The 27257-nt window shown below is 38.9% G+C and overlaps 1 protein-coding gene across 7 annotated transcripts in view; it reads left to right on the forward strand.

The window, feature by feature from the left end:
• Window positions 1–27257, forward strand: part of RYR2 (ryanodine receptor 2) — a 429286-nt gene that overhangs the window by 91539 nt on the left and 310490 nt on the right. For all 7 annotated transcript variants that reach the window (XM_057530902.1, XM_057530903.1, XM_057530904.1 and 4 more), the window contains exons 13-19: window positions 10269–10387; window positions 10737–10870; window positions 12366–12607; window positions 16570–16762; window positions 17813–18029; window positions 19931–20035; window positions 24109–24212. In XM_057530902.1, coding sequence (XP_057386885.1) covers window positions 10269–10387; window positions 10737–10870; window positions 12366–12607; window positions 16570–16762; window positions 17813–18029; window positions 19931–20035; window positions 24109–24212 — 1114 coding nt within the window. The remainder of the gene's footprint in view (window positions 1–10268; window positions 10388–10736; window positions 10871–12365; window positions 12608–16569; window positions 16763–17812; window positions 18030–19930; window positions 20036–24108; window positions 24213–27257) is intronic.

Consider the following 27257-nt stretch of genomic DNA (forward strand, 5'->3'; position numbering starts at 1 on the left):
TTTTAATTTATTTATTTATTTATTTATTTTTGGCTGTGTTGGGTCTTTGCTTCTGTGCGAGGGCTTTCTCTAGTTGTGGCAAGTGGGGGCCACTCTTCATCGCGGTGCACGGGCCTCTCACTATCGCGGCCTCTCTTGTTGCGGAGCACAGGCTCCAGACGCGCAGGCTCAGTAGTTGTGGCTCACGGGCCCAGTCGCTCCGCCGCATGTGGGATCTTCCCAGACCAGGGCTCGAACCCGTGTCCCCTGCATTGGCAGGCAGATTCTCAACCACTGTGCCACCAGGGAAGCCCGGTCCAACTTTTTTGTTTTTCTTGCTAAGGCATTCCTAATATTCTACCTTTCTGTATATGAATAACAGTGCAACAATACCTTTACCTTGACTAACTTCCATTTTTATTAATTTTCCTCTCATTTTCCTATTTTTGTCAAGTTCTGTTATATTTTAATCTCATTCCTGTCACTTTTCTCTCCCTCTCAGCTTTATGTTAGCTCAGGATTTAATGAGACCATTTTCTTCTCTAGCCTCAAAACCATTATTATAAATTATAAGTATATGCCATTATGTGTTTTCCTAATTTGGCTTGTGACCATATCTCTTAAGATCATTATTTATATATATTTTTTTTTTAAGGATTTTCTTATTTATTTATTTATTTATTTATTTTTTTTGGCTGTGTTGGGTCTTCAGTTCGTGCGAGGGCTTTCTCCAGTTGCGGCAAGCGGGGGCCACTCTTCATCGCGGTGCGCGGGCCTTTCTCTATCGCGGCCCCTCCCGTCGCGGGGCACAGGCTCCAGACGCGCAGGCTCAGCAATTGTGGCTCACGGGCCCAGCTGCTCCGTGGCATGTGGGATCTTCCCAGACCAGGGCTCGAACCCGTGTCCCCTGCATCAGCAGGCAGATTCTCAACCACTGCGCCACCAGGGAAGCCCAAGATCATTATTTTTAAGCCTTTATATATTTTAATATTGATGTCAATTTAATTCATTTTTCTTTCTCTATTTGAGTGAGATACAGAAACCCTATTTAGGGTGACTCCTATTTATTTCACAAGTTAGCCCTCTGTTATGGAAAGAAAGCAAAATTTGTATTACTTCTTTTTTCTTTTCTCCCTCTCTATATGTTTTAAAAGGTGAAAAAAATAAATTTAGCAGTTCATCTCATACTGAAACTGAAATGGTTCCTTGAATTCAAATTTATACCCATACGACGGTATAATAACAAATTATTCCTTTCTCAGCGCTTCAATCTGTAACCTGCAAAATTCACTGTAAATGTTAAAAAAGATCTGTTGTAATTATGCTAAATACTGGTTCATTATTCAACTCCTGCTATTTGTTCTGGGTGAGGGCCAACCGAGCTCCCAACCCGTTCAAACTAGACGTTTCTGCCATTTCTAGTTCCATGTTCGTGCCCACCCATGAAAGGATGGCTTGGATGGGATACGTGAGTTGTGACTCACTGGCAGTTTAGTTTAAAGTAGTGGAACAAAACAGCAGATGTGTGTCTCTACGGAACCCTCTCAAATGCACAGGCCCAGGTACAAATGCAGCCCTTTACACCTGTCAGATTCTTTCTTTCATGGCTTCACATTTGGTGTGTACCCCAAAAACTCCCAAACTCCTCGGACGTTTAGTCAACATGGCGCTAGCTGGACTTGTCTTCTGCTCTCTCTAACCAGTGATTATTTGCATATTTTTCTTTTCTCATAATGGTAATAATATCATGAGAAGGGATTCCTGTCCACCAGGAGTGCTTTATGTCTTATTTTAGCATTTGTAAGGTGGTAAGGCTACTTCGTTAATCTTTCACTGTATTTTTGGCCCAACAGTCCTGCTGTCTCAAGAAAGAAAAATTTTCTACAGTTGAGTCTACTTGCCCTTCTTGCTCTCTTAACCGCAGTCCCGGATATACTACCTTAACTAATTTTATTTTAATAACTAACTTTTATTTCATTTCTTCCTGCTGATCAATAAATATTTTCCCTGAATTTTTCTTCTAATCAGTGTTGTCCATTCGGCATTTCCCTACCTTTCCCTGTTTTTTAATTTTTAGCCTCTGTTTAAAAAGAAGCATATTTATAATGTTTCCCTGTTGATCCTTTTTATTTCACTTTATTTGTCTTTTATGTTATTTTGTTACAACCATAAAATAATAGCAGGTGATCATATAGCACTGCTTGGATCCAGACCCTGTTCTAAATGCTTTCCACATATTCTCACAACAGACCCCCAGGGTGGGCACCATTATTGTCCCCATTTTAGAGACGGGGACACTGGAGCATAGAGAGGTTAAGTAATGTGCCTAAAATCTGCCAGGACTAAAATCTGGGCACGTTGCCTTTAGACTGTGTTTGTAAACAGTACATAAAACAGCAGAATAATAACAGTATCTCATTATTATATTTCCTCATTAAGCCTTGTAAATATTGAGTAGACCAGTCCCTCTGTTAAAAGCATGACAGTCTACTGCATATCTTGTTAATGCATCCGGAAACTATCTCCCGTAACCTCTATGGATAGCTTTGGTCTGCTTGTTTCACGTTTGTGCGTTTTCATGTTTTCTTTTCTGTCATTTCCCAGTGTCTTTCCCCCAGTCTTTTAACGTGTTGTGTCGCTTTGTTTAAATTTCATTACCCAGGGCGAAAATAGAAATTTCTTTATTTCCTTTTGCCTTCAATGAGCCCTGGGGACACTAATAATAAGGTCTGACCAAAATGTTGCAGAAAATCTTAACTCCTAGAAAGAGAGAAGAGAAAAAAGCAGCCTGTGGTTGGACTAATTTGGAATGCATGGTTTCTCTAATTATAACTGTCACTGATCCTGCAGTGGATACCACCCTTCTGCGTGTCTTGCATGTGCCCTGTCCCCAGTGTTTCCGTAACTAGGGAGCAGTGTGATTCACACCAGTCAGCGCCCAGGTTGAAGCCTTCCTGTTTGCTCACCACTAGCTTAGCCCAAGGGGTTTCCATGTTGAAATCTTCAGCTGAGGCCATGGACTCCTTCTGGAGTTGCTTGCAGTAGAGATGTAAGTGATAATTCCTTTGTCTCAAATCTGAATCACACCCATGTTACCCCTAATGCATTGGGAACTAGGTTCCATCTAAACCTACATCTACCTCGGTGTTCTGGGATTATTTTAATTTTGTTTTATTTTGCAAAACTCTTGTGACCATAGGTGAGAAAATAATGTCCTGGGGGGATTGACATTGTGCTTTCCAGGTCAGTTGGTTCTCCTTGTTGTCCTGTGATGACACTGGGAGCACAAGTACCATGGCTTGCCCTAGCTCCTCATTGGCCTTCTATGCTGAGTGGCTCCAAGTCTGATTCTATTCACTCCTTCTCTCAAGTGGACGAGGTTCACCAGGGAGCTTGTGCCTACTTGGTCTGAGGTGAAATCCCCAGACTAGATTCCTCCTGGTAGGTAAAGTCAGACCAAATACAGCACTTCTGCTCTGTGGCTTGTTTCCAGTTTTCCCATACAGACCCTCGACAAATTTTGTCCAACCGCGGACAGCCCTGGGCATGACCCGTGAATAGAAAATAGCACAGTCAACTTTGATCCCAGATGGAGAGCTTCCCCAGTTTTGGAAGCCAGGTAACAAACGTGTAAGTCTATCGATATAAAGCAAACTGGGCCATTGTACTTTGATTACAGAAAACAAGGTGAGGAACATTCTCTACCATCCCAGCACTTGGATGCTCCCATTACCGTTAAGTTCTTTCCAGCCATTTTGTTGTATCCTCAGAGATTTTTCTTGCTCATGAGAATATAAATGATTCAGAAAGTCACAGCCATTAAAGTTTTAAGGCAAATAGCTGAATGTTGCTTGTATTATACGTATAATGTCTTGCCCCTCAGTTTTGCATTAGGCACAGTTAAGCCAGTCCCTGCCCTTAAGGGCTCATTGTCTCATGGGAGATTGAAATGAAAGTAAATAATTTTAATAAAATGTGATCAATACTGCAAAGAAGGAATAATTCATCCCTGGACGTTAGTAAAGACTCACCAAATGAGGTGACTTTTTGCCTTTGCAAGATGGTTCAGATTTTGCAGTCTCAGAAGAGGAAAGTGTGTTTAAATCTGAGATTAATATGTGCGAAGGGTTGAAGGTGAGAAAGATCCTACAAGCTCTACCAGGGCTTTGCAGGCCTTGTTTACTGCTCATCTCCATTGCTTGGAACAGTGCCTGGTAGGTACTTAATAAATATTTATGATTAATATTTAAGTAAAAGTATGTATTAATCATTCTTTGTAGGAGGAAGTGGTGGGAATTGAGGCAATAAAGGAAGGTTAAACCATCTAGAAGAGGGACTGACATGCTTTTAATGTATTGTTGAATTTGTTTTGGTTATATTTTGTTGAGGATTTTTACATCTGTGTTCATCAGGGATATTGACCTGCAATTTTCTTTTCTTGTGGTGTCCTTGTCTGTTTTTGGTATCACAGTAATGCTGGCCTTATAAAATGAGTTCGGAAGTGTTCCCTTCTCTTCTGTTTTTTGGAAGAGATTGAGAAGGATTATATTAATTCTTCTTTAAATGTTAGGTAGAATTCATCAGTGAAACCAACTGGTCCTGGACTTGTGTTTGTTGGGAGGTTTTTGGTTACTAATTCAATCTTCTTACTATTAATCAGTCTACTCACAATTTGTTTCTTCATAATTCAGTTTTGGTGCATTTTATGTTTCTAAGAATTCATTTTTTTAGCATATTTCCCAATTTGTTTCTGTGGTATCAGTTGTAACGTCTCCTCTTTCATTTCTGATTTTATTTATTTGAGTCCCTTCTCTTTTTCTCTTGGTGAGTCTAGCTAAAGGTTTGTCTGTTTTTTTCATCTTTTCCAAAAGGCAGCTTTTAGTTAAATTGACTTTCTCTGTTGTCTTTTAGTCTCTATTTCATTGATTTCCACTTTGATCTTTGTTATTTTCTACCTTGTACTAACTTGGGCTTTGTTTCTTCTTTTTCTAGTTTGTTGAAGTGTAAAGTTAAGTGGTTTATTTGAGATTTTTCTCATTATAGGCATTTATCACTGTGAATTTCCCTCTTAGAACTGCCTTTGCTGCATCCCATAAGTTTTGGTATGTTGTATTTCCATTCTCATTTGCTGCTCTCTTTTTTGCTTTTTCTTTTGATTTCCTCTTTGACCCACTGGTTGTTGAGTAGCCTGTTGTTTGATCTCCACATATTTGTGAATATTCCAGTTTTCTTCTTGTAACTAATTTCTAGTTTCATGCCATTGTGGTCAGAAATGATGCTTGATATGATTTTAATCTTCTTAAATTTATTAAGACTTGTTTTGTGGCCCAGCATATTATCTATCCTGGAGAATGCTCCACGTGTGCTTGAGAAGAATGTGTATTCTGTTTCTTTTTGTTGGAATGTTCTGTATATGTTAGTTCAGTTCATCTGGTCTAGTGTGTCATTTAAGGGCAATTTTCCTTACTGCTTTTCTGTCTGGATGATCTCTCCATTGATGAAATTGGGCCATTAAAGTCTCCTACTATTATTGTACTACTATCTGTTTCTCCCTTTAGGTCTGTTTATATTTGCTTTATATGTTCAGTTGCTCCTATGTTGGGTGCATAAATATGTACAAACATTATATCCTCTTGTTGGATTGACCCCTTTATCATTATATAATGACCTTCTTTGTCTCTTATTACAGTCTTTGTCTTAAAGTGTATTTTGTCTGATATATGTATAGCTACCCCAGCTTTCTTTGGTCTCCATTTGTCTGAAATCTCTTTTTCCATCTGTTCTCTTTGAGTCTGTGTGTGTCCTTACATCTGAAGTGAGTCTCTTGCAGGCAGCATATAGATGGGTTGGTTTCTTTATTTTCAGAGAGTATGCCAAGACCTGTCAGCATCTCAAAGAGGAGGATCTCAGAACCTAGATTCAGGCTGATTGAAAGCCAGACCCTCAGGCAGCAGCCTTTAAAATATGCAAATATACCTCATTCAGGGGAAGACTGGGAGATGGGCGTTTCTGTCTGCTCTCTCAGTGTCAAAACCTGGGGTGATAGCTAGGTAAGAACTGCTTCTTTCTTTGCTACTGTCCCATTGAAGCCTTGAACATAAGCCCCACTGGCACCAGAGCCAAACTGTCAAGGGATGTGTCCTTTGGTTCACAGCCGTAAGAGCTGGTGCGTCAGACATGTACGCAAGCTCCTTTCTCAGAGACACCGATGATCTGGGGTCTCGAGATGTATGCCAGACCAGAAACCTTCCCCTCCAGCCAAAGCTCCAAGACAGCAAATAGGCCTTTTTACAGAAAATTGGGGGTGGGTTTCAGTTGGCTCTGTCTGTTCGGCTCCCTGGGCAGGGTGTTACGCTTTCATGGAACACACGAGCACAGGCCCTGCTGGCCATCACAGCCAGGTGATGAAGGGGCGTCCCTGTGCATCAGGGCACTAGATGTAAAACTGGGGCATCAGTCATGCACAGAAGCTCCCTCCAGGAGATACCCACGAGCTGAAGCAAGTCAGTTGGGGAGCACAAAGGTGGTGCCCGCCGACCTCCATCTCTGGAAAGAATTTCAGTTGGCCCCCAGATTTGTGATAAATTAGATGCCTGCCCCTCAGGCCAAAGCTTTAAGGTAAGCACATAAGCCTTTTACAGAAAGACTGGGTACTTTTGGCTGCCTCTGTGCTGGGTCCTGGGGTAGGTGAGTTCCTGCTGCCCCTTTAGGGACTTTTTCTCAATTTGCTATAGCCTCATGGGTCTTGTGGATGCAAGCCCCATTGGCTTTCAAAGCTAGATGTTTTGTGGGCTTGCTCTCAGGTGCAGGTCTTAAAGTAGGGGTACCAGATATGGGGTTCCAAACCCTTTTTTACTCAGGGAGAAGCTCGGGGTTGTTACTTGCCGATTGTGGGTCGCTGCTTGGGAGTGGGGTTTATAACGAGATTGTGTCTCAGCCTCTCCTACCTGATTCAGTGTGGGGTTTTTTGTTGTGTTTGCCTGATGTATAGGATTCACTCAGTTAAGTTTTGAGTTTCTTGCAGAGGAAATTGTTCCATATATACATGGAGATATGGTGTATTCTTGGGAGGAGTTGAGCTTAGAATCGTCCAATGTCACTACCTTGAACCAGGACCTAGAAATGTTTCTTACTTTAAGGGTTAGGTGTGCTCACATCATAGAGTGTATGTAGTATTGGAATAGAAGTACAGTTGACCCTTGAAGAACACAGGGTTTGGGGGTGCCGACTCTCTGGGCTGTTGAAAATCCATGTATATCTTTACAGTTGGCTCTGTATCCACAGTTCCAGATCCACGGATTGAACAACTGTGGATCACGTAGCACTCTGGTATGTATTTAGTGAAAAAAAAAATCCATGTGTAAGTGGACTTGTGCAGTTCAAACCCATGTTGTTCAAGGGTCTCCCTCATAGTCAAGCAATAACTAGCACTGACATCCTGATGTAATAACTTCTGGTGTTTTTATTAGGACTTCAACTATGTAAATAAGTATACATAGTTGCAGTCCTAATATATATCCAGTTTTGTATTTACTCTTAAAAGTTTACATTATACATTATGCATTTCTGTGTTATTATTAACATTTCATGAATCATTTCTATAAGTTTATTAAACTTACCAAAATGTTTTGTCTTACTAGTTTGGGTGGGTTTTTATTTTTTATTTTACACTTTGTAGCATGTTCATAATTCTTTCATTCCGGTAATCCTGTTATGATCTACCAAGCTTTACAATTTTTCTTTGAGAATCTGACCATAAGTGTTATGTACTGTTCCCATTCCTGGGTCTTACTCAGTGAATTTGAATTTTAAATGTCAAATCATCTTTAGTCAACTATTGCCACTTAATATTAAGCACTGTTTCTCTGTCTCATTTTTTTTACCTAAGTGTTTGAGGCATATATCAGTATGATTTAAATATACACATAAGGCAGTTTAGCTAGGTTTTATTTTTGAAAATGTCTCTTTTGGTGTTTCCAATTGTTTTCCTTTAGGAATTTCTTGCTATAAAAAGTAAAAGCAGTTTATTTGCAGTTTATTCCAACAGTTAAAATTAAAAATAGTTTTCTGTGACTTTTTATTGTCAGCATTAGAGGCAGTAGTTCTTTTCATCTAGGTGTTTATTTGTTGGCTCTGACCTGGCCCCACTGAAAGAAAAATTTAATGTTAAACCCAAAACTCTGAAACCCTTCCATTAGAATAGGCTGAATATGAGAAAAATCAGAGATTTATTCTCACATTGCCATTCTTGCATTTTGTGATACGTGCTGTTCTTTCCAAAAATCTAGTCTTTAATCTTTTCTGATATATTTAGGTTTATGAACGAAAGCTGTGGGCTTTCGTGAATGTTTATTTACACGAAGGATTTATTTTTCTTGATCTTCTACTTGTTTTTTTCTTAATGATTATGTTTTATAGCAGAGATTGGCAAACTCTTTCTGTAAAAGGCCAGATAGTAAATATTTTAGGTTCTGGGACTATCGGATTTTGTTGTTGCAGCCGCTCAGCTCTGCCTTTTTAATGCAAGAGCACCATTTGTATTATTTTGTGTATTTCTCTTGTTTTGGAGACTAAGAAACATTGTCTACTATAAACCTCCAGGAAAGTGAAATGAGCTCCATTAGTTAGGATGCACTGCTGCAGGGTCATACTTTTAGTTCCAAGAAGATATGTGAACAAACGTGCGTGTAAACACAGTACAACTTTATTTATAAACATAGGCAGCCACGTGTTCTATAGTAATAAGTAATAGGGAGAAAACAAAAAAACAAAAACATTAGGATAACATATGACTAATCTATTAAAAATGCTTTTCCCGGGACTTCCCTGGCGGTCCGGTGGTTAAGAATCTGCGCTTCCACTGCAGAGAGCGTGGGTTCCACCCCTAGTCAGGGAACTAAGATCCCACATGCTGCACGGTACAGCCAAAAAAAAAAAATGCTGTTCCCTTTCTGTTATTTTAGTTTCTTTTAGCTTGGAATGATGGAGTTTATTTTATTGCTTACCTTTTTAATAATAGCAGAAATAGTTTCCATACCCTTATATAAAAACCTAATTTATCCATCAGCCTGTTGTATTATTATTTTCTGCTCTCTTTGATTTTTAACAGGCACCGATTGTTGGAATACAGCAACAGATTTTGAACCACACCAAAAATTAACTTACCTTTTGGGGTATTTTTTCATTGAATGTACACTTATATTTCAAAAAATTAAGCCATTGGTGAAGAAATTAGTATTAACAGCCCTTGTCTTGGTTTGGATCAAGTGTCAATTGTGACAGTAATAGTGAATTACTTCTATACTCTACCATTTGTAAACCTGAGCACTTTACATTTCTTTTCCAAGAAAGTGATCTCCATTTGAAATGAATAAACCTTTCTACAAGGTTCCTCTGGGACCCTTCTCAGTACTCGCAGAAATGTCAGACAGTAGCTCTCAGACAGAGATCACACTTTCTAAGTGTTATGTCTAATTGCTACAAATGAACTACATTCTCACTGTTGACAGGGCAGGCTTGCTCTGAAAAAATAAATATACGTGTACCCATTTAGCTTTTCAAGTTCACACTAAAAATTCTGATAATGAGACTTATTTTCTAATTTCTGTTTTAGACTTTAAGAGAAGATGTATTCCATTTTATCTTCTCTGATAGCTAATACCTAAAAATATTACCCTTCTTTTTCAGGTTTTGTATATTGTATATTTCTATTTATTTTTTTGTTAACTTGTATATTTCTCTTGTTCTGCAAACCAAGAAACATTTTCTGCTATAAACCTCCAGGAGAATGTAATGATCTCTATGGGTTAGGATGCATTATTGCAGGGTTATGCTTTCAGTGTCCAGAAGCTTCGTAAGCTGGCCCTAACCTACGTGTCCCATCCCCTAGTGGCTTTGTACCCCAGGCGCATGAGGTATGTCCCCCATTCAAGACTTCACTCAGCACTTTACCGCCATCTTTTCCTGTCTGGAAAATGGCCATGAATGAGTTCTCTGTGGCCCCACTTAAATGTTGCTTTCTTTCATTTCTCTGCAGGCAGAATTACCTGCTTACTCAGCTGAACACTGTATCTTTGCCTTGTCCTCACTTGACATCATCTTTGGTTATCAGCCCTGCGTTCCAAACACCACCTGTCCCCTATCACAGGTGCCCTGTGACAAATGCATTGAGCATATAAGAATTATGTTATGTTCAGTCAACACCTGAATAAACACATAGAGAAGAGGAAAGCCACTGATATTGTAGCTTGGTTAATCATATTTTTCCCCTTTCTTTGTTTTCTCTTCAGGTATTCTTGAAGTTTTACACTGTGTGTTAGTAGAAAGTCCAGAAGCTCTCAATATTATTAAAGAAGGCCATATTAAATCCATTATCTCACTTTTAGACAAGCATGGAAGAAATCACAAGGTAAGTGAACCATTTTATTGCCAGAAAAAAATTCTGGAATAATTTTAAAACTTATTTTTTTTTAAAAAAAGAAAATGTTTAAAAAGGTGTGTCAAATTTGTCGTGAGTGTTTTTCACCTTTTAGTTCCAATCAGGTAATATTGCTTAATGCTTATGCATAGCCTCAATGGGAGGATGGAGCAGTTCTCAGTTTGTGTATGAAGGAAGGTTGGAAAATAAGTGGACACGTGGCTGTAATGTTTAAAGTGACTGGGTCAGAGGTAACTGGAGGGAATGTGTTTGTGGAAACTGCTGCTGACACTTGAACCTGAGAAGGGAATGAGAGTCTGAAGGTGGCTTCGCTTTTCAGGTTCTGGACGTCTTATGCTCCCTCTGTGTTTGCCATGGGGTAGCAGTCCGTTCTAACCAGCATCTCATCTGTGACAATCTTCTGCCAGGAAGAGACCTGTTACTGCAGACACGCCTTGTGAACCACGTCAGCAGGTAGGTTCAGAGAGCCCACGTCACCAGATAGGTAGCGTAACAAAAAAGGCACGTTCTAGCTTTGTCGCTAAAACATCGTATAGTCTATTTGTTTGATGAGAATCTTTTACATATTTCCCCAGGGAATAGTGTAGGCATTTTTTTCTACCCATCAGATGACATAACAACAATAGATGACCCAAGCAAAATACACATTTATTACAAAAAAATGTATAAGAGCTCTCATTCACGTTCATAGGTAGCTGAATTGCCGTTGTCATCCTCAGGAGCAGTCTGACAATGATACAGGGATATAATTATATATAATTATGTTTTACATCTTCTTAGAACATAACTAAAAACACTATATCCTTCAATACCAATGGTGAAGTGCCTACGATGTATAATAAAGACATTGAATTCAAATGTCCAAACTATAATAAATTCTACAAATAAGCAATAAAACTACATTTTCAGTTAGATCTACCTTCCAAGGTATCAGACATTCATTGGGTACTTTGTGCCAGCCACAATGCCAGGTGCTTTACAAGTAGTCTACGCTGCTTGTGTTTGCACAAAGTGTTATTGTTATCTACATTTTATAGATTAAAATGTTGGAACTGGAAATGGAACTCAGGTCTAACTCCAGAGACTGAGCTCTTCACCACCATGTCATAGTGCCTTCCATATACAAAATAATAATTACAACAACAGTAATAAATACAGCTTATAATTAAGGAAATGTTATATGTGATAGTAATAACTTTAATACACTGTGTTTAGCAGCTGTCCAGGAAATACTTGCTACTTCACTCCGGTTCAAACAAAAATGTAGGGTTTAGTGTATATTTCTACGTTGTGATTTTTAAAAAAAGACTGATTCAAGACTTCCTTTGTGGTTCTTTATATAATAGGCCTGTCGTTAATGAGCAGTGTTTTCTGAGATGTCCACTAATCCCTAGTATTAATTTAGGGTAAAAGTTCTTCAGTAAAATGCAATTAAATACAACTAACTAGAAATTATTCTTTTCACAGCAAAGCATAGAGAACAACAAAGATGATTAATCACCTTGGTTCATTCACTAAGACTATGACTTGCTTCAGCCTCAAACTCTGTATGACACAGAGCTTAGCTTAGGAAAATGTCTCTATGTCCTGGATTAATAGTAACTCCATTAGGTCCGAGGGCCTGCTGTGCTATCCTGAGTGCCTCCCCTTAAATATGATTAATGATATAAAATATGCTGAAGAGCAATTAAGAAAAAACAATAGACCCTTGAGTGACATTGCCAGGTTATCCCAGAAGCAAACATCAGTCTCTGAATGTTAACCGTAAGGTTGGCTGTCACTGCAGACTTCAGTGATTGCTTCAGTAATTTGTTGTACTTAAGGAAACATATTTAATATGTAATATATATCTTTGAGAAGCAGGAGTAATTCAAAATAGCACGATGTAAGTTAAGACAATGAAAGTTTTATTCAGATTTTCTCACATGCTATTCCCATCTCTTTAAAGCATGAGACCCAATATTTTTCTGGGTGTCAGCGAAGGGTCTGCGCAGTATAGGAAATGGTACTATGAGTTGATGGTGGACCACACCGAGCCATTCGTGACCGCCGAAGCCACTCACCTGCGAGTGGGCTGGGCTTCAACGGAGGGGTACTCGCCCTACCCTGGAGGGGGCGAGGAGTGGGGTGGAAATGGTGTCGGAGATGACCTCTTCTCCTATGGATTTGATGGCCTTCACCTCTGGTCAGGTATGTAGTATCCATTTTCTTTCACAGTGTTTTTGAAGGAAATCTTTTGCCCTCACTGGACATTTCTAGAAGCTATTGGTATTGGTGCTGTTCATATCAGGTACATTTATTTCAGAAACGTAACACTGAAATGTTGAGAGTGTTAAGTAAAAAGCAGAATTTCACTAGGGGAAAAAGAAAACTCCTACAATTGTAGTACCTCTCCAAAAGACTTCTTTGCCTTTGAATGGTATACTTCAGAAGTGGCGTTCTGATTCATGAATCAACTGCAAAAACTTAAATGTTTTCTACTTGTCTTAATTGGTATGTGTGAAGCTTTAGCTTCCAATGTAAAAAAGAACCAAAACCAAATCCTGGAAAATAATTGGAATAAATAGACTAAGTTCCATCTTCAGGTGGGTAATGTCATGTCAGGAATTGGTAATTTGTCAAGTGTATTGTGAGGAGTCAGCTCATAATAAAATGATGCTTCGTTTCAGACGTGTGGAACGGTTTAAACATAAATGTATAGTTCATTTCACTAGCTACCACTGCTGAGCTTTGATGGTTGAAAGTATATTAAAAATGAGTAATATATAAAAATAAAAATAGTACTCTTTTTTTCAGATTTATTAAAACATGTATTTTGATTGGCTCTATTTAAAAGTTTACCTTTTGATTAGGTAGATATTGGAATTCATTTGGATTCTGCAGACATATGCTTGTATTCATAAAGCAGCTTTAGAATGAACCTGATATATTTTATAGCACATTTAACATACAGAAAATAGAGAGAGATTCCTTACATTACAGAAAGCTGAACTTTGCCTCTCATAGGCAAATCAAGTGGTATTCATTTATTAATGCTTTATAGGCCTCATAAATTATGAAAAGAACATTTTTAATTACATTTAATTAAACCTAAGAGTTTATGGTAAGGAATTTATAAAGAAAAGCACTCCATGTAGTTGTATCGAACAATAATACTGACTAAATTTTTCCTTTATTTGGTGCCAATAGCTCAGTAGCCTGGAGGAGATGAAGCTGTATGTTGGATATTTCATCTAACCTGTGGGGCACTGGTTGGGACCCAGGCCGTAGTGTGGTGTGTCTTATACACAGGTGTACTTTGCTGGTCAGAAGAGAGTCACAATGCTTGTTCCAGAATTTTTCTACCCACCAAACAAAGGCAAAGAGCCCTACCTTCAGAAAACCTGACAAAGATGAAATAGGGTTAATGTCTGTTTGATAATACATTTATAATATATAATATATAATAACTATTATCTTCAGATATTATCCCCTCTCTCTACCTTCGAGTATCACTCCACACAAATGGGTCCTCAGGTGAATGAATGAAGCATGTTCACTTGTTTTCCCATTACACAGAGATTAGGGGAAAAACGAAACGAAACATTACACTGGTAAAAAAACAAAAAATGCTGAATTGCATCTCATTATTTTAGCCATATAACGCCACTTCACCATTTTCATGTTTGCATTCAGTTTGAAGCTTTTTCTGTCAACACAGAGGAAGAACCCAGAGCTTCTGGAGTTGAAAGTGTATGCAATATGCTTTTCATGGCAAAGTATCTTTTAAACAGAGTGATAAGAGCAACAAAAATATTGAGTGAATCTATGCACGGATCACAGAAAAGAGGATACATGGTGGAATTTCAGGAGAAATTCATCTTGAAACTTTGTATCAGGAGAAAATATTTGACTGTTTTTTCAAATGGCAAGAAAATATGCACTCTACCATGCCTGTAGTTGAAAGCTATGTTCTCTCAAGCCCTGGGATCTATTGCTAATTTTAGATTCAGGATCAACAAAGATAAATCTAAACTAATTGGCTTCTGACTGAGTTTCCGTGGTTAAATCCACTGTAATTCACATAATCTTCTTGGGTTCACTCTCCTATTCCTTTTCTTTTTAATAGTTGAAGTAGAATTTCAAGTATCAACTATCTGTGATTTCTGAGAGAGAACACTTAACTTTTTGTGATTGGAGGGTGGAGATATTCCTTGTAACCAGAATTTGGCTTATCAGCACAAGTTTTGAGCTCTGTCTTCATTTCTTCTTCCCAACTTAAACTTTGCATAGCATTGCTGTGTTCCCCTTGTGTGAATGAGAATTGGATTGGGGCAGCAGTCCCCAACCTTTTTCGCACCAGGGACCGGTTTCGTGGAATACAGTTTTTCCACAGATGGGGCTGGGGGGTGGGAGATGGTTCAGGCGGTAATGCGAGTGATGATGGGGAACGGCAGATGAAGCTTTGCTCGCTCGCTCGCCGGCCGCTCACCTCCTGCTGTGCGGCCCGATGCCAGCCCGGGGGTTGGGGACCCCTGGATTGGGGCATCCACATCCTGTGTTTGTAAGGACCAAAGGTGTGAAAAACCTTGGTGCTTTTGGAGAATTTAAGTATAAAACTGTGGAGGAATGTCGTAGAACAGTATGGGAAAGATGGGTAAGGATTCTCTCACAGGACCTATAAGTCAGACCACTGCTGTCTTCCTTTCTGGCTAATGCAGCGAACAGGAATATAGTTCTCGTATGGATTTGATCTGAGTTTATGTAAATGCAACCTTAGAATGCTTCCTAGTGGATTCAGCAGTGTGAGTGCCATTGAAACTGTGGACTTAGGCTGGTCACTAGTGACCTTATCTCTCTTACCTGTTTCTTTCAGGCATTGCAAAACAGTTAACCATGGTCCTTCGTATTAGCATTATAATATCCCTCAGATTGAGCAATATATTTGGATTACAGTAAATATCTGTTTAATAACATTATCAGCTACAGATCTTGATACAAACAGGGATGTAGACCTTAATCTGTGAGTTCTGTTGCTTTTGTATGATTTTTTTTAAACAAGCTGGCTTTATTATATCCAGGGAATTCTAGAGGGACCACCTCATAACGAATGTATTGCTTGCAGATTTGAATATTGGTAAAATTTTTAAAAAGTACACATTTTAAAATGTAGATATGCTCTACTACTGGCATTTCAGATATGCTGTTGGTAGAAATCTTGGCATGCTAGAAATTTTAAAAAGGTGTTATAAAAAATGCAAAGCTTGCATCATCAAATCTATTTTTGTCTTTGCTCAACTTGAGAAATTTTGTATGTTGTATTTGTGAGCATGTGTATTTGGGAGGATCTTACCTTCTTGTTTTCCATTGTGCCCATGAGACTGATCGGCCAAGGAGTTATGACACAGTCAAGAATGGGCATAGGTCATAGGCTGCCTAGGGCAAGTAATGACATTTATCAAATATCATTTTCATGCCTCCACTTGTATCCTGCTGTATCCTACTTAAGAAGCCAACCAAGGCCTTGTATGAAATAAATTATAGAACAACAACAAACCAGTTGACGTGTATTGTCTCTCAATAAACAATGCACAGATGAGCACATGTTCTGCTTTCATTATCCCTTTATATTTTTATTTTATAAAACAAAATGTATTTAATCTTTGAGAAGGGGACTGAAATAAATGCCTGCTGTGTCTGAGACTGTTCTTATAAACCATTAATTTAATCATCATAACAACTCTACGAGGTGATGGCATTTGGTTTACAAGAAATCAAGGTTTATAGAGCTTAAGTAATGTGCTGATGGTCATACAAGTAGTAGGTGATAAAGTAGCAATTTGACTTCAAGCCTTTCCCTAGAGGTTTTCCCCTGACATCATTATATTATCAGCTGTAAGATGATATCAGCATCAAATACCATCCATCTGCATGCAAAAATTTCTGCATGTCAGAAGGTCCATTTTACAATAAAGATAGCAGCATGGCTCCTGAAAAAAGCAACAATTTTTTTGGTAAAGGAGTTGACATATAACATTAATATGCATTCAAGATTTAGTCTAGTCCAGTACCATTCGGTGATTGTCACTGCCTATTCAGATCTTTCACTCAGGTTCTGAAGATGATTCTCTGAGATAAAGATGCATTACCCTCCTTAATGTGTTTCCCCATAGGTTGTATTGCCCGTACTGTCAGCTCACCAAACCAGCATCTGTTGAGAACTGATGATGTCATCAGTTGCTGTTTAGATCTAAGTGCCCCAAGCATCTCCTTCCGAATTAACGGACAACCTGTTCAAGGCATGTTTGAGAATTTCAACATTGATGGCCTCTTCTTTCCAGTTGTCAGTTTCTCTGCAGGAATCAAGTTAGTATCTCTATGTTTTTTGGTCTGTTTGCCTTCGCACTTCTCATTCTTTCATGGAAGACTGCCCTGCCATCACACTTGCTTTGCTAACCTTCTCTCTCTCACTCCTGGGCGTCTGTCCACAGGGCATTTTGCCCCTTCCTTGAAGGGTGAAGATAAGATTCACCTAAGAGGGGAATCTCGGGAGGCTGAATCCTTTGTTCATGTATCCAACCATTTTAGATACGCAATCTGCTGACTATCCTTCTATCCAGTGTTCCTGAAATATTTCAAGTCCATTTAAGTTTACTTTTTTATTTAATAAGGGTAAATAAACAATGTTGCATTAAAAATACCATTTATTTTCTCATATTTATTTTCATTAATTTTTCTTTTCATTATATTCTGCCACCCTACTCCAAACCCCCTCATTTCTACAGAAAGCACATGTTTTTTGGTTGATCAGGTCAAGATGACTCCTTTCCATGTCACCCTCTACCTGCTATACTTGTAAATTATCTGCCTATGGTCAGCTGGGTCAAGGTGGTTTCCTCTAACCCTTTGCTTTTTTGCTACTACCAGATGGAAGAGAAATTAAAGTATATAGAAGTATCACTTGAGTCCCCTTTAAGGAATTTCACAGGGAAATTGGGCTGTGACTGTTTTTTCTTTTTATCAGATCTCATCCAGCCCTGCAATTTTAAGTACACAGATATTTAGATCAAGTCTATTCTTTCTCTGTTGATTATTTGGGCACCTTGAGACATTAAATGACCAAATACTATGAACAGGTATTTCATTCACATAGGAATATGGTGCATATGCTTTTATTATTTCTCCAGAGAGTGATAAATTTTTGCTGAGCCATTAACATAATTTAATCAGGTTTTACTTTTATGATTAGAGGCTCTTAATCTCTAAGGTACTGACATTATGGTGGTACTTAGGAAAAAAAATGTGGCTTCTGACAAAGCTAATTTTGTACTCATAATTTATTCCTTGTATCCTGTTGATTAGGAAAATTTTCTGTATGCCAGAGATTTAACCGACCCCAACATGCATCCTTTTCAGGGTACGCTTTCTGCTTGGGGGGAGACATGGAGAATTTAAGTTCCTTCCTCCGCCCGGGTATGCTCCTTGTTATGAAGCTGTTCTGCCAAAAGAAAAGTTGAAAGTGGAACACAGCCGAGAGTACAAGCAAGAAAGGACTTATACACGGGACCTCCTGGGTCCCACAGTTTCCCTGACACAAGCCGCCTTCACACCGATCCCTGTGGATACCAGCCAGGTACCCAGATCGTCAGCTCTGATGGCAACGTTTGAATTGCAGTCATTCCCATATGCAGTGGCTTTCAAACTTTTGACTGCAACCCATACGAATGCATTTTACAGTGATACAATTTATATGTATAATTGGTTTCATAAACTAATGCTTACCCTTACCATGTCCACTTAGCCATTTGCCTAGTCTATTCTATTTTGTTTTTTAAGGGGGGTTTCAAGCCAGTAAATTGACTTTATAATGTACTAATGGGCCACAACCTGAGGTAATGCATACTAATTTTAGAGTGTTGTTTTTTTACCTAGGGTAGTGGTGGAGTTTTCAATTTCTTCTCCCATCTAGGTACACTTGGCATTTTGAAGTTATGTAACTGACTTTTATCTTGGGTAGAGATTGAGATCATGAGCTCTAGGGTTATGATCAAAATGCCTGGGATCGAATGTGTGCTCTGGGACTCGAGAAAATTACTCGTCACATTCACTGGGATGTTCAGAGTACGTTTGACATAGTTAATAAATAACACATTGGCACAATACTTTGCAAATAAGCACCCAAGCAGTGTTAGCAGTTACTCTTGCTTTTCTCTTTCATAGACTTGCAAGTATCCTGACATTGACAATGAATTAAGTATTGCTCTGTTTGAATGGTGAAGTAACTTCATTACAGTTGGTTAGGTATTCACAGTTTGTGCATTAGCTTTTGAGGATCAGAGAAATGTCTGAAGTCTGAAGTAGAATTAATAGCAGGCCTCAGAAGCTTCCGTTGTTTGGTTCCTTGAACCATATTTCTTGTCTCTCCCTGCTGGCTTTGTATATGATGCAGTAACGTAAACAAACAAGCTTTGTTCGTGGCTAAAATTCAGCTTGTGTTGCCGTCGCTGGAATGCGGCAGGGTGTGTGTGGTGCTACCAGAGTTGAGTGGGAAGCACGATTGGAGGATGGAGATGGGCTGGAGTGGACAGTGGGAGATGGGCTGGAGTGGACGGCGGGAGATGGGCTGGAGTGGACGGCGGGAGATGGGCTGGAGTGGACGGCGGGAGATGGGCTGGGGTGGACGGCGGGAGATGGGCTGGAGTGGACGGTGGGAGATGGGCTGGAGTGGACAGCGGGAGATGGGCTGGAATGGACAGTGGGACTCTGTGGTGTCGCTAGCACGTTTAGGATGTCCTGAGCCCTGGATAACCTCTACTGTTTGGAGGGAAGGAGACAGGGATGGCCTGACCCCTGTGGAAACTCTGCCGCATCCGTGGGCATGGTGGGCAGTTGCCTGCTCTCTGTGTTGAGGGACTGCTTGTGGGGCACGTGCCAGTGCATCGCCAAGTGTGCACAGCCAACCCATCACCTGGAAAACCATTTTGTGTTATGAAGAGGCCGTTGAACTTCCCCTTTTTAATGGGAACAGGTTCAGATTTTTTCCCCTGAGGCTTATATTTGGAAACCACTAAAAGTAACAGAGTTAAGGGAACACATAAATCACTGCCATCAGATATTTCTAGACGCAGAGAGCCAGCGGATTATCTTTTGGACGTTGAATTGCCTTCATTCTGGCCGGTGGGTGCTGGCCAGGTTGGTTTAAGAACTCTGGGATGATTTCTGTTTTTAAATAATGCGTATTCTGGTGGTTGTACCAAATCCATGAGGACTTTTTTCTTAATGATGGCTGTCCTCAGCAATACTCTTTTCTTTCTTTCTAACTTTCATTCATAATTTCCCCAAATTTACCTATTAATTGCTTAGGTACCTAGTTTTACAACTTTAGAATAGATGGTTTGGAACCTTGTTATATGATTATATTTTAATAGTTGATGAGACTGTGTTATTTGGTTCCACTCACAGTGAGGACGATCAACGCTGCATTTTCTTGCATTTCTTTCTGATGTGTTTTCCTTTTCTTTTTTTCAATTTTAGATTGTGTTGCCTCCCCACCTGGAGAGGATAAGAGAAAAACTGGCAGAGAATATCCATGAACTCTGGGTTATGAATAAAATCGAACTTGGCTGGCAGTATGGTCCGGTACATAATTTTGTGATTTATTTTTAGATTCTGTTAATACATCTTTCTGAAAACATAACTTCTCACTCATCCTGCTACGTGGTGACATGAGTCGATCCGATTGATTTTTTTTCCCCTACACTTTAGTTTTTGGGCATTTTTTCTTTACGAGAGGGAATGACATTAGTGGCGGGTTCATTGAAGGATGGCTTGGTTGCCTAGACAGTTGAAAAGTTATCAATCTTCAGGCTGAAAGTTACATTTTTAAAGCAAGGTTAACATATACAGACAATAGGCATTGATTTCTAAGGAACTCAGGAAAAAAACTGAAATCGAAAGTGAAAACTGAAAATGGAAAGGAGTCAATTTACTCTCCTCCTCCGATGTTTCACTTTTAGTCCCAATTGTACGTAGCAGTGTAAGTCCTCTTGGCAGAGATTCAAGTCGGTTTGGTAAGTGGAAGAGAGGCTGAGAAATAATGACTGCATGCGTTTCCAAATGATTATTTTTCAGAGAACTTTACCTGTAGTTTTTACCTGTAGAGTTTACCGTTTATCAATAAAATTTAGATGAAATAAAACCAAAACAACTTCCCGTGTAATCCCAGTGTAGCATATATCGTTTTTCAGCAGGACTGTGGCAACACTTTCATTTTTATGATATTAATAACCTAAGTATCCCAAAGGTGGTAACACTTTCTTATATTTGACTGAATATAGAAATGAGTGTATTCAGCCAGTCATAGTTTATTACATTGAGCTTTGAATAATGACATTTATTATTAGTATTAGTGATAATACCATATGATACTTTATACTAATTAGTATGTTTGTTTATTTAGAGCTTTGCCTTTGTACATATACTCCCGATTACAAGTATTAGGTTAATTTTCCTAACAGCACACTGGGCTGTGTGTTAGTATTTCAGTTTGACCAGTGATGTCACAGCTGGGGATTCTCACAGAGCTGTCAAATGCCCTGACAGCTAGTTAGCAGCTGTGCTAAGACTCGGATGTATGTTCTCTAGCTTTTAGTCCAGAATTGTTTTTCACTATTAAGACTTACTGATGCATGATCAGAAAATGGGATCCTTTCATTAATTGAGTAATGGTTAGACAGTTGTCAAATCAGCAAGCACTTACAAAGTTACCTTGTTAAGTATATAGTTTTGTGCTATATTCATTGACTTTTAAAAATAGAGGAAATGAATAAATGCTAGATAAGATATTTACCATCAGTTAAAGTCAGTAACAGGAGAGATATCATAAAGGTGTACCTAGTCAACTGCCAGAGGAGTTACTGACAGAATTTACCACAAGATTCCAAGATGAGGCAGAGATTTGAGTTATGGACAAAATTTGGAGAACGATAATTACAGGCTAGGATTTAAAAACATCTCATAACAACTCCCCTCCAAAAAAAAAAAACCCGTACGGTAACAGGAACTGTTTAACAGGCTTATGCGCAAGAAAGATGATTTCTATTGCAAGCTTCTAAAGGTTGCCTAAATGATTACGTTCTACAGTGAACTTCCTTATGTTTCTTCTTTTAAAAAAAGAGGAAATGTAAGGTCTCATTATTATCTATTTTTGCAGTTAAATCCAGTTCATTTCAATACCATACCTTCTATTGCTGCTAGTCTGTAGATGCTGAAAGAGAATACGGTGCCTCGGAGCCATCCTGGTTGCTGCCAATTATCCTTTACCTGGTCCTGGCTGGTCAAACGTTGGGCTTTATGTTTATTGGGCCTCCAGGGTGGAGATTAAGCACTCAGTCTGTCGCTGTAGTGCTGGCACCTGGCACCTTTCCTGGGACAGGGAACATACTCAAATACTTGCTGCTAGAACGAAACGGTTGTTTTCTTAGGGCTCATTCTGGGCAAGCACAGCTCCAGGTATCATATCAGAGGGTCAGCAATTTGGGAGAGTCTCAAACTGACACGTGAGGAGATTTCACATGGTTCTACTGTGTAACAATTGACCTTGTGTTCTGCTTCTTTTACAAGGGCTTTCCTAAAACTCCTTTCAGATAAGTGGCCACCATCCCTGACTTGATGATCTCTGTTAGTCTAGACTTAGGTACATGCCTGTTATTGAGACTAATTCCATAAATTCTTTGACATTTTAAATGAAGCGTTCAACTGTGTTTTACTTTAGAGCAGTTTGAACTGTTGAATAAGTTGGGGTTTTTTGTTTGTTTTTACTTTTTGGAAAGAACTTAGTTTCTTTAAATGTCTTTGCGATGTGTTTCACAGGAGCATCATGTAAGAGCTCTATTTTATGGAATAACATCAGGCCTGTCCATTCAGGCATTCGTGTGTCCCTTTTGCCTAGTATTCGCCTGATGTGCTTGGTTCTGGGGTCACAAATTGAAAAGACCTTGTTTTAGTCAGTTTGCCTTTTTTAAGTGCTTCTGGTTTAGCTGAGTGATAGATACACAAACAGTTACAAGCTAAGTACTGTAGTGGAGATGCTAACTGTGAGGGAGGAATATTTACAGCTTTTCTGGTGAAATCAGGGAGGGCTTCCAGGAGGTGGTAAATATTTGCTCTGCTGTTTTTGTGGAAGAGCAGTGATCCTGGAGGCAGGAAAAGGGGTCAGGGAGAGGACTCAGGTGGCCCAGGTGAGAGGTTGTGAGTTTCCCAACTGTGTGCCGGCAGTGGGGCTGGAGAGACATGACTGCAGATGTTTTGAAGTTCCACTATGGGATGTGGATAAGAGAGGGAAGGAAATCTGGGTAGATTTCTGGTTTTAGCTTGGACACCCGAGAGGATGATGGGGTCAGTTACTCTCTGGAGTAGAGAATAGAGGGGAAGTGGAAATTACATGAACGCAGATTAAATTATCTCCGGAATTGGACATGTTCATTTTTACCTTTATATTTAGAATTTAGTGTTACATTTTGTAACTCTAGATTTCATTTCCAAAGTTACACACTTGAATAAGTCAACTATATATGCTTTTGTGTAAGTCCTGTTCATTTGCAATGATCCCTGGCAAGAAAGGAATAACTATCTTGCTTTTAACTTGGCGACTCCTGAAAACTTAAAAAAAAATTCTTACTCGTGTTTACCTACTTTTTATGTGGCATTTATAAAGCCTGGTAATTATTACCATGAAGTAATTTGTTCCCTGACAGCATATGGCTGTGATCGTGGTGTCACCACGGCAGTAATGCCTGTGTAATTTAGGTCTCTAAGAAGATAAAAACCTAATTACTAATGCAAGGGTACAGAACATCTTTCTCATTAATTCATCCCCTAAAATCTTGAATTTAGTTTATTCTGATTGCTAATCCACCTTTTCAAGGATTAATCTGAAAAATGGCTGTGGGATGTTGACTGACTTTGGTAAAGCGCTGGAGTGATTTGTGAGAGCAGAAGTAGCTTACACGGGGTGAAATGAACAACTGGAACCACTTCCAAGAGTTTGTATCAATCAGTCGTGATGTTAATTGATGTCTCTAATCTGTTTGGCTCTAAACAGGTAAAACTTCCCGCACATCGAAACTAAGTGATTACTACACCTTCTTACCTAGAATTCATTTCAGTTTACAAAATATTTGTTCCGTGCCTGCCGTGTACCTGGCATGTTCTAGGTGTTGGGAACACATTGTCAAAAAGCAAAAGAGATCAAATTCCTGTTCCTTTGGTCCTACATTCTAGTTGCAGGGAGATAGACAGTAAGCCAATAAATAAAGAGCTAGCCTGTTAGCAGGTGGTAACTGTTACGGGAAAAAAAAGAGGAGGGTGAGTGGGCAGATTGGCATATTAGGAAGGCGGGCAGGATGAGCCTCATTGAGAAAGTAAGACTGAAGCAAATGCTGGAAGTTGCTGGGAGAGTGGGCATGGGGGATGGACACTGGGGCCAGGAACGGTGCCAAATGGAAGACATCAGGAAGCCCAGACAATGCCAGGCTTGACCACTGACCTCGAATATTAGCCGTGCCTGGGAGATGACGGAGGCAGCTTAGCTGGGGTGATGGTCTGGGTTCCCCTTCTTGCTTCCCCCTTCGCTTTCCTCCAGGCAATTAGATTACCATCGCTAGTATCTGACCTTAGAAACTATTATATGTCGATATCCTGTTCTGTTTCAGGTTAGAGATGACAATAAGAGACAGCACCCGTGTCTGGTGGAGTTCTCCAAGCTGCCTGAACAGGAATGCAATTACAATTTACAGATGTCGCTTGAGACCCTGAAGTGAGTGTCTTAAATTTCCTATTTTCCTATCTGTATTACACGAAAGAAACCAAATGTTGATATTATGCTTTAATTCATTTTAATTCTGGTTAGAAATTTCCATAATGCATTGGTAGATTGAATCAATATTTGTTTGGAACAGACTTTGAGCATATTACTCTATGTCTTTGTGCTCTATGTAAGTATTTCTCGAAGAGTATTCTACAGATGTTTATGGGTATTTCGGAATACAAGGACTTTGGCATTGGATGCAGTGCCCCTCAGAGAGTCAGTCATAAATTGTTACCAGTGTGTGACTAGGTAAATAAAAGTTTGAACAAGTGTTTAGAAATTTTTATACCAATTTAAGGTATTGCATTGAGCTTTGAATAATGGCATTTATTATTAGTGTTAGTGGTAATACCATATGATACTTTATACTAATTAGTATGTTTATTTATTTAGAACTTTGCCTTTTCACATACACTCTCACTTAACAGGTATTGGGTTAATCTTCCTAGCAGCACACTGGACTGAGTGTTATTATTTCAGATTTACCAGTGATGTCACAGCCGGGGATTCTCATAGAGCTGTCAAATGCCCTGACAGCTAGTTAGTAGCTGTGCTAGGATTGGGGTCCAGCTTCTCTAGCTTCTAGTCTAGAACAGTTTTTCACTGAAAGACTTGGTGATGCATGATCAGAAAATGGGGTCCTTTCCTTAACTCAGTAATGGTTAGACAACTGTCAAATCAGCAAGTACTTAGGAAGTACCTTATTAAGTATGTAGTTTTGCGCTTTTCCATCCTTGATGGCCTCGAAGAACTGGATATGTTCCAATAGGTCACTGATCTCAAAACCTGCTTATATTAGGAATAAACCAATACTTTTGTCCTTTTTCTGTTTTGTTTCAGTTTTGTTAAGTGCAAAGAGCTACTTCTGTTGAAGTTATTTTACCAAAGACCCAGAACATAAAACTTAGACACTGTTTCAAATTCTAGGATTTGGGTCCAGGTATATATCTTCAAAGATCTGGTAGTGATTTTCCTTACGAAAATTAACAAATCGGGCCTAGAATGAGTTTAGGTTCTACTAGTAACTTAAAAGGAAAAGGAGTATATACAAATCGAGTGAATTGAGAAACCACTACAGGTAAAAAATGACAAGGCTTGCCTGTAATAAGGAATGCAAAACACATCACTGTGACCTCCTCTTCAGGGTCTCCTGTCTTCCTTTGTGGTCTTGATGTGAAGCTTGTACATTTAGCTTGCTAATTCACGGCAGCCCATTATTTGCCCATCTTTTACAACAAAATGTTTTTATTGAAAGTTCATGGCCTAAGATATTTTAGTTAAATTTGCAGTACATTCCCTATAATTTTAGCAATTGACAGCTAAGCCAGCTAGGCAAATCCTGGGAAGCCTGGAATGTAGAAATCTCCATACCAGTCTCCTTGGTATGTTGAGCCTTTGACTGCTACACATAACCTAATCTCATTCCTAACAGCTGCTGGTGGCTGGTTTGATTATTCATCAGACCGCACATGCCATGGTGCTGTTGCCTATGACGAATGCTAATAACCCTTTTTGTATTTGTTAATATTTATATGGTTTTATGATGAACTAATTTCACTTGTTTCTTTACAATTTAAATTAGGGGGAAAAGAGCTCCTATTTCTCCAAAATTCATACTATGTCCAATTCCAGTAGTTAAAGAAAGTACAGTACTTGATGCATTTCCTTTATTCACTTGGTTAGTTGATAGGCACTAGAGCAGAGTGGGTAAGAACATAGAGTCTAGATGGTTGGATGGTCTAGATTTAAGGACTTGCTCCTACAAAGGGAATCCTGGGTTCTCTGAACCTTAGACTTTTTAACATCAGTTTAAAATGGAGATCATAGTGTATCTACTTTATGGAATTGTAGTGGGGACTAAATGATACAATATTGATAAAGCCTCTAGCACCATAATGTCTAACAGAAGAAGCACTCTATTAAGTTCAGTTTTTAAAAAAAAATATATATATATATAATGTGGGTGGGATTAGCAACGTTACTCATTTAAATCCTGAGGAGTGCCAAGTGACAAATAAGCAAACGATTATTTCAGAATATTCCTTATTTTGGATATTGGGTGATTTCGTGTGAATATGAATTTTTGTTGCTCTTTCTGTGATTTTTTTATCACGTAAATTGTTGAAAAAGACAGCTTACTTCCGATTTGAATGATCATCTGTGTGCCGTACAGCACTGCAGAAATTCTGACACCCTCTTCCAGAACAACATTGTACCACCCTAGCCTAAGCTACCATTTTTTTAAGTTGAAGTATAGTTGACTTACAATGTTGTGTTAGTTTCAGGTGTACAGCACAGTGATTCAGTTATACATATATATATATATGTATATGTATCTATATTCTTTTTCAGATTCTTTCCCATTACAGTTTATTACAAGATACTGAGTATAGTTCCCTGTGCTATACAGTAGGTTCTTGTTGGTTATCTATTTTATATATAGTAATATGTAATAATCCCAACCTCCTAATTTATCCCTCCCCCCCTTTCCCCTTTGATAACCATAAGTTTGTTTTGTATGTCCGTGGGTATGTTTCCGTTCTGTAAATGAGTTCATTTGTGTCTTTCTTTCTTTCTTTTTTTTAGATTTCACATATAAGTCAAATGCTATGATATTTGTCTTCCTCTGTCTGGCTTACTTCACTTAGTATGATAATCTCTAGGTCTATCCATGTTGCTGCAAATGGCATTATTTCATTCTTTTTTATGGCTTAGTAATATTCCATTGTGTATATGTACCACCTCTTCTTTATCCATTCATCTGTTGAGGGACATTTAGGTTGCTTCCATGTCTTTAGCCTAAGCTACCATTATTCCCCACCTGAAACTATAAAACTGTCCCGACAGATCCAGTTGAAATATTAACCCAGCTCTTCTCTTACCCATTCTGTACTCTGATCTTTTTCAAATATTTAGTGTCATTTCTCCCTATTTGAATTCCTTTAATGGCTTCCCATTGCTGTTAAGATAAAGGCAGTACCTTAATTTTCCCAA

The sequence above is a fragment of the Balaenoptera acutorostrata genome, chromosome 16 (genome assembly GCF_949987535.1).
Source record: "Balaenoptera acutorostrata chromosome 16, mBalAcu1.1, whole genome shotgun sequence".
Classification (NCBI taxonomy): Eukaryota; Metazoa; Chordata; class Mammalia; order Artiodactyla; family Balaenopteridae; genus Balaenoptera; species Balaenoptera acutorostrata.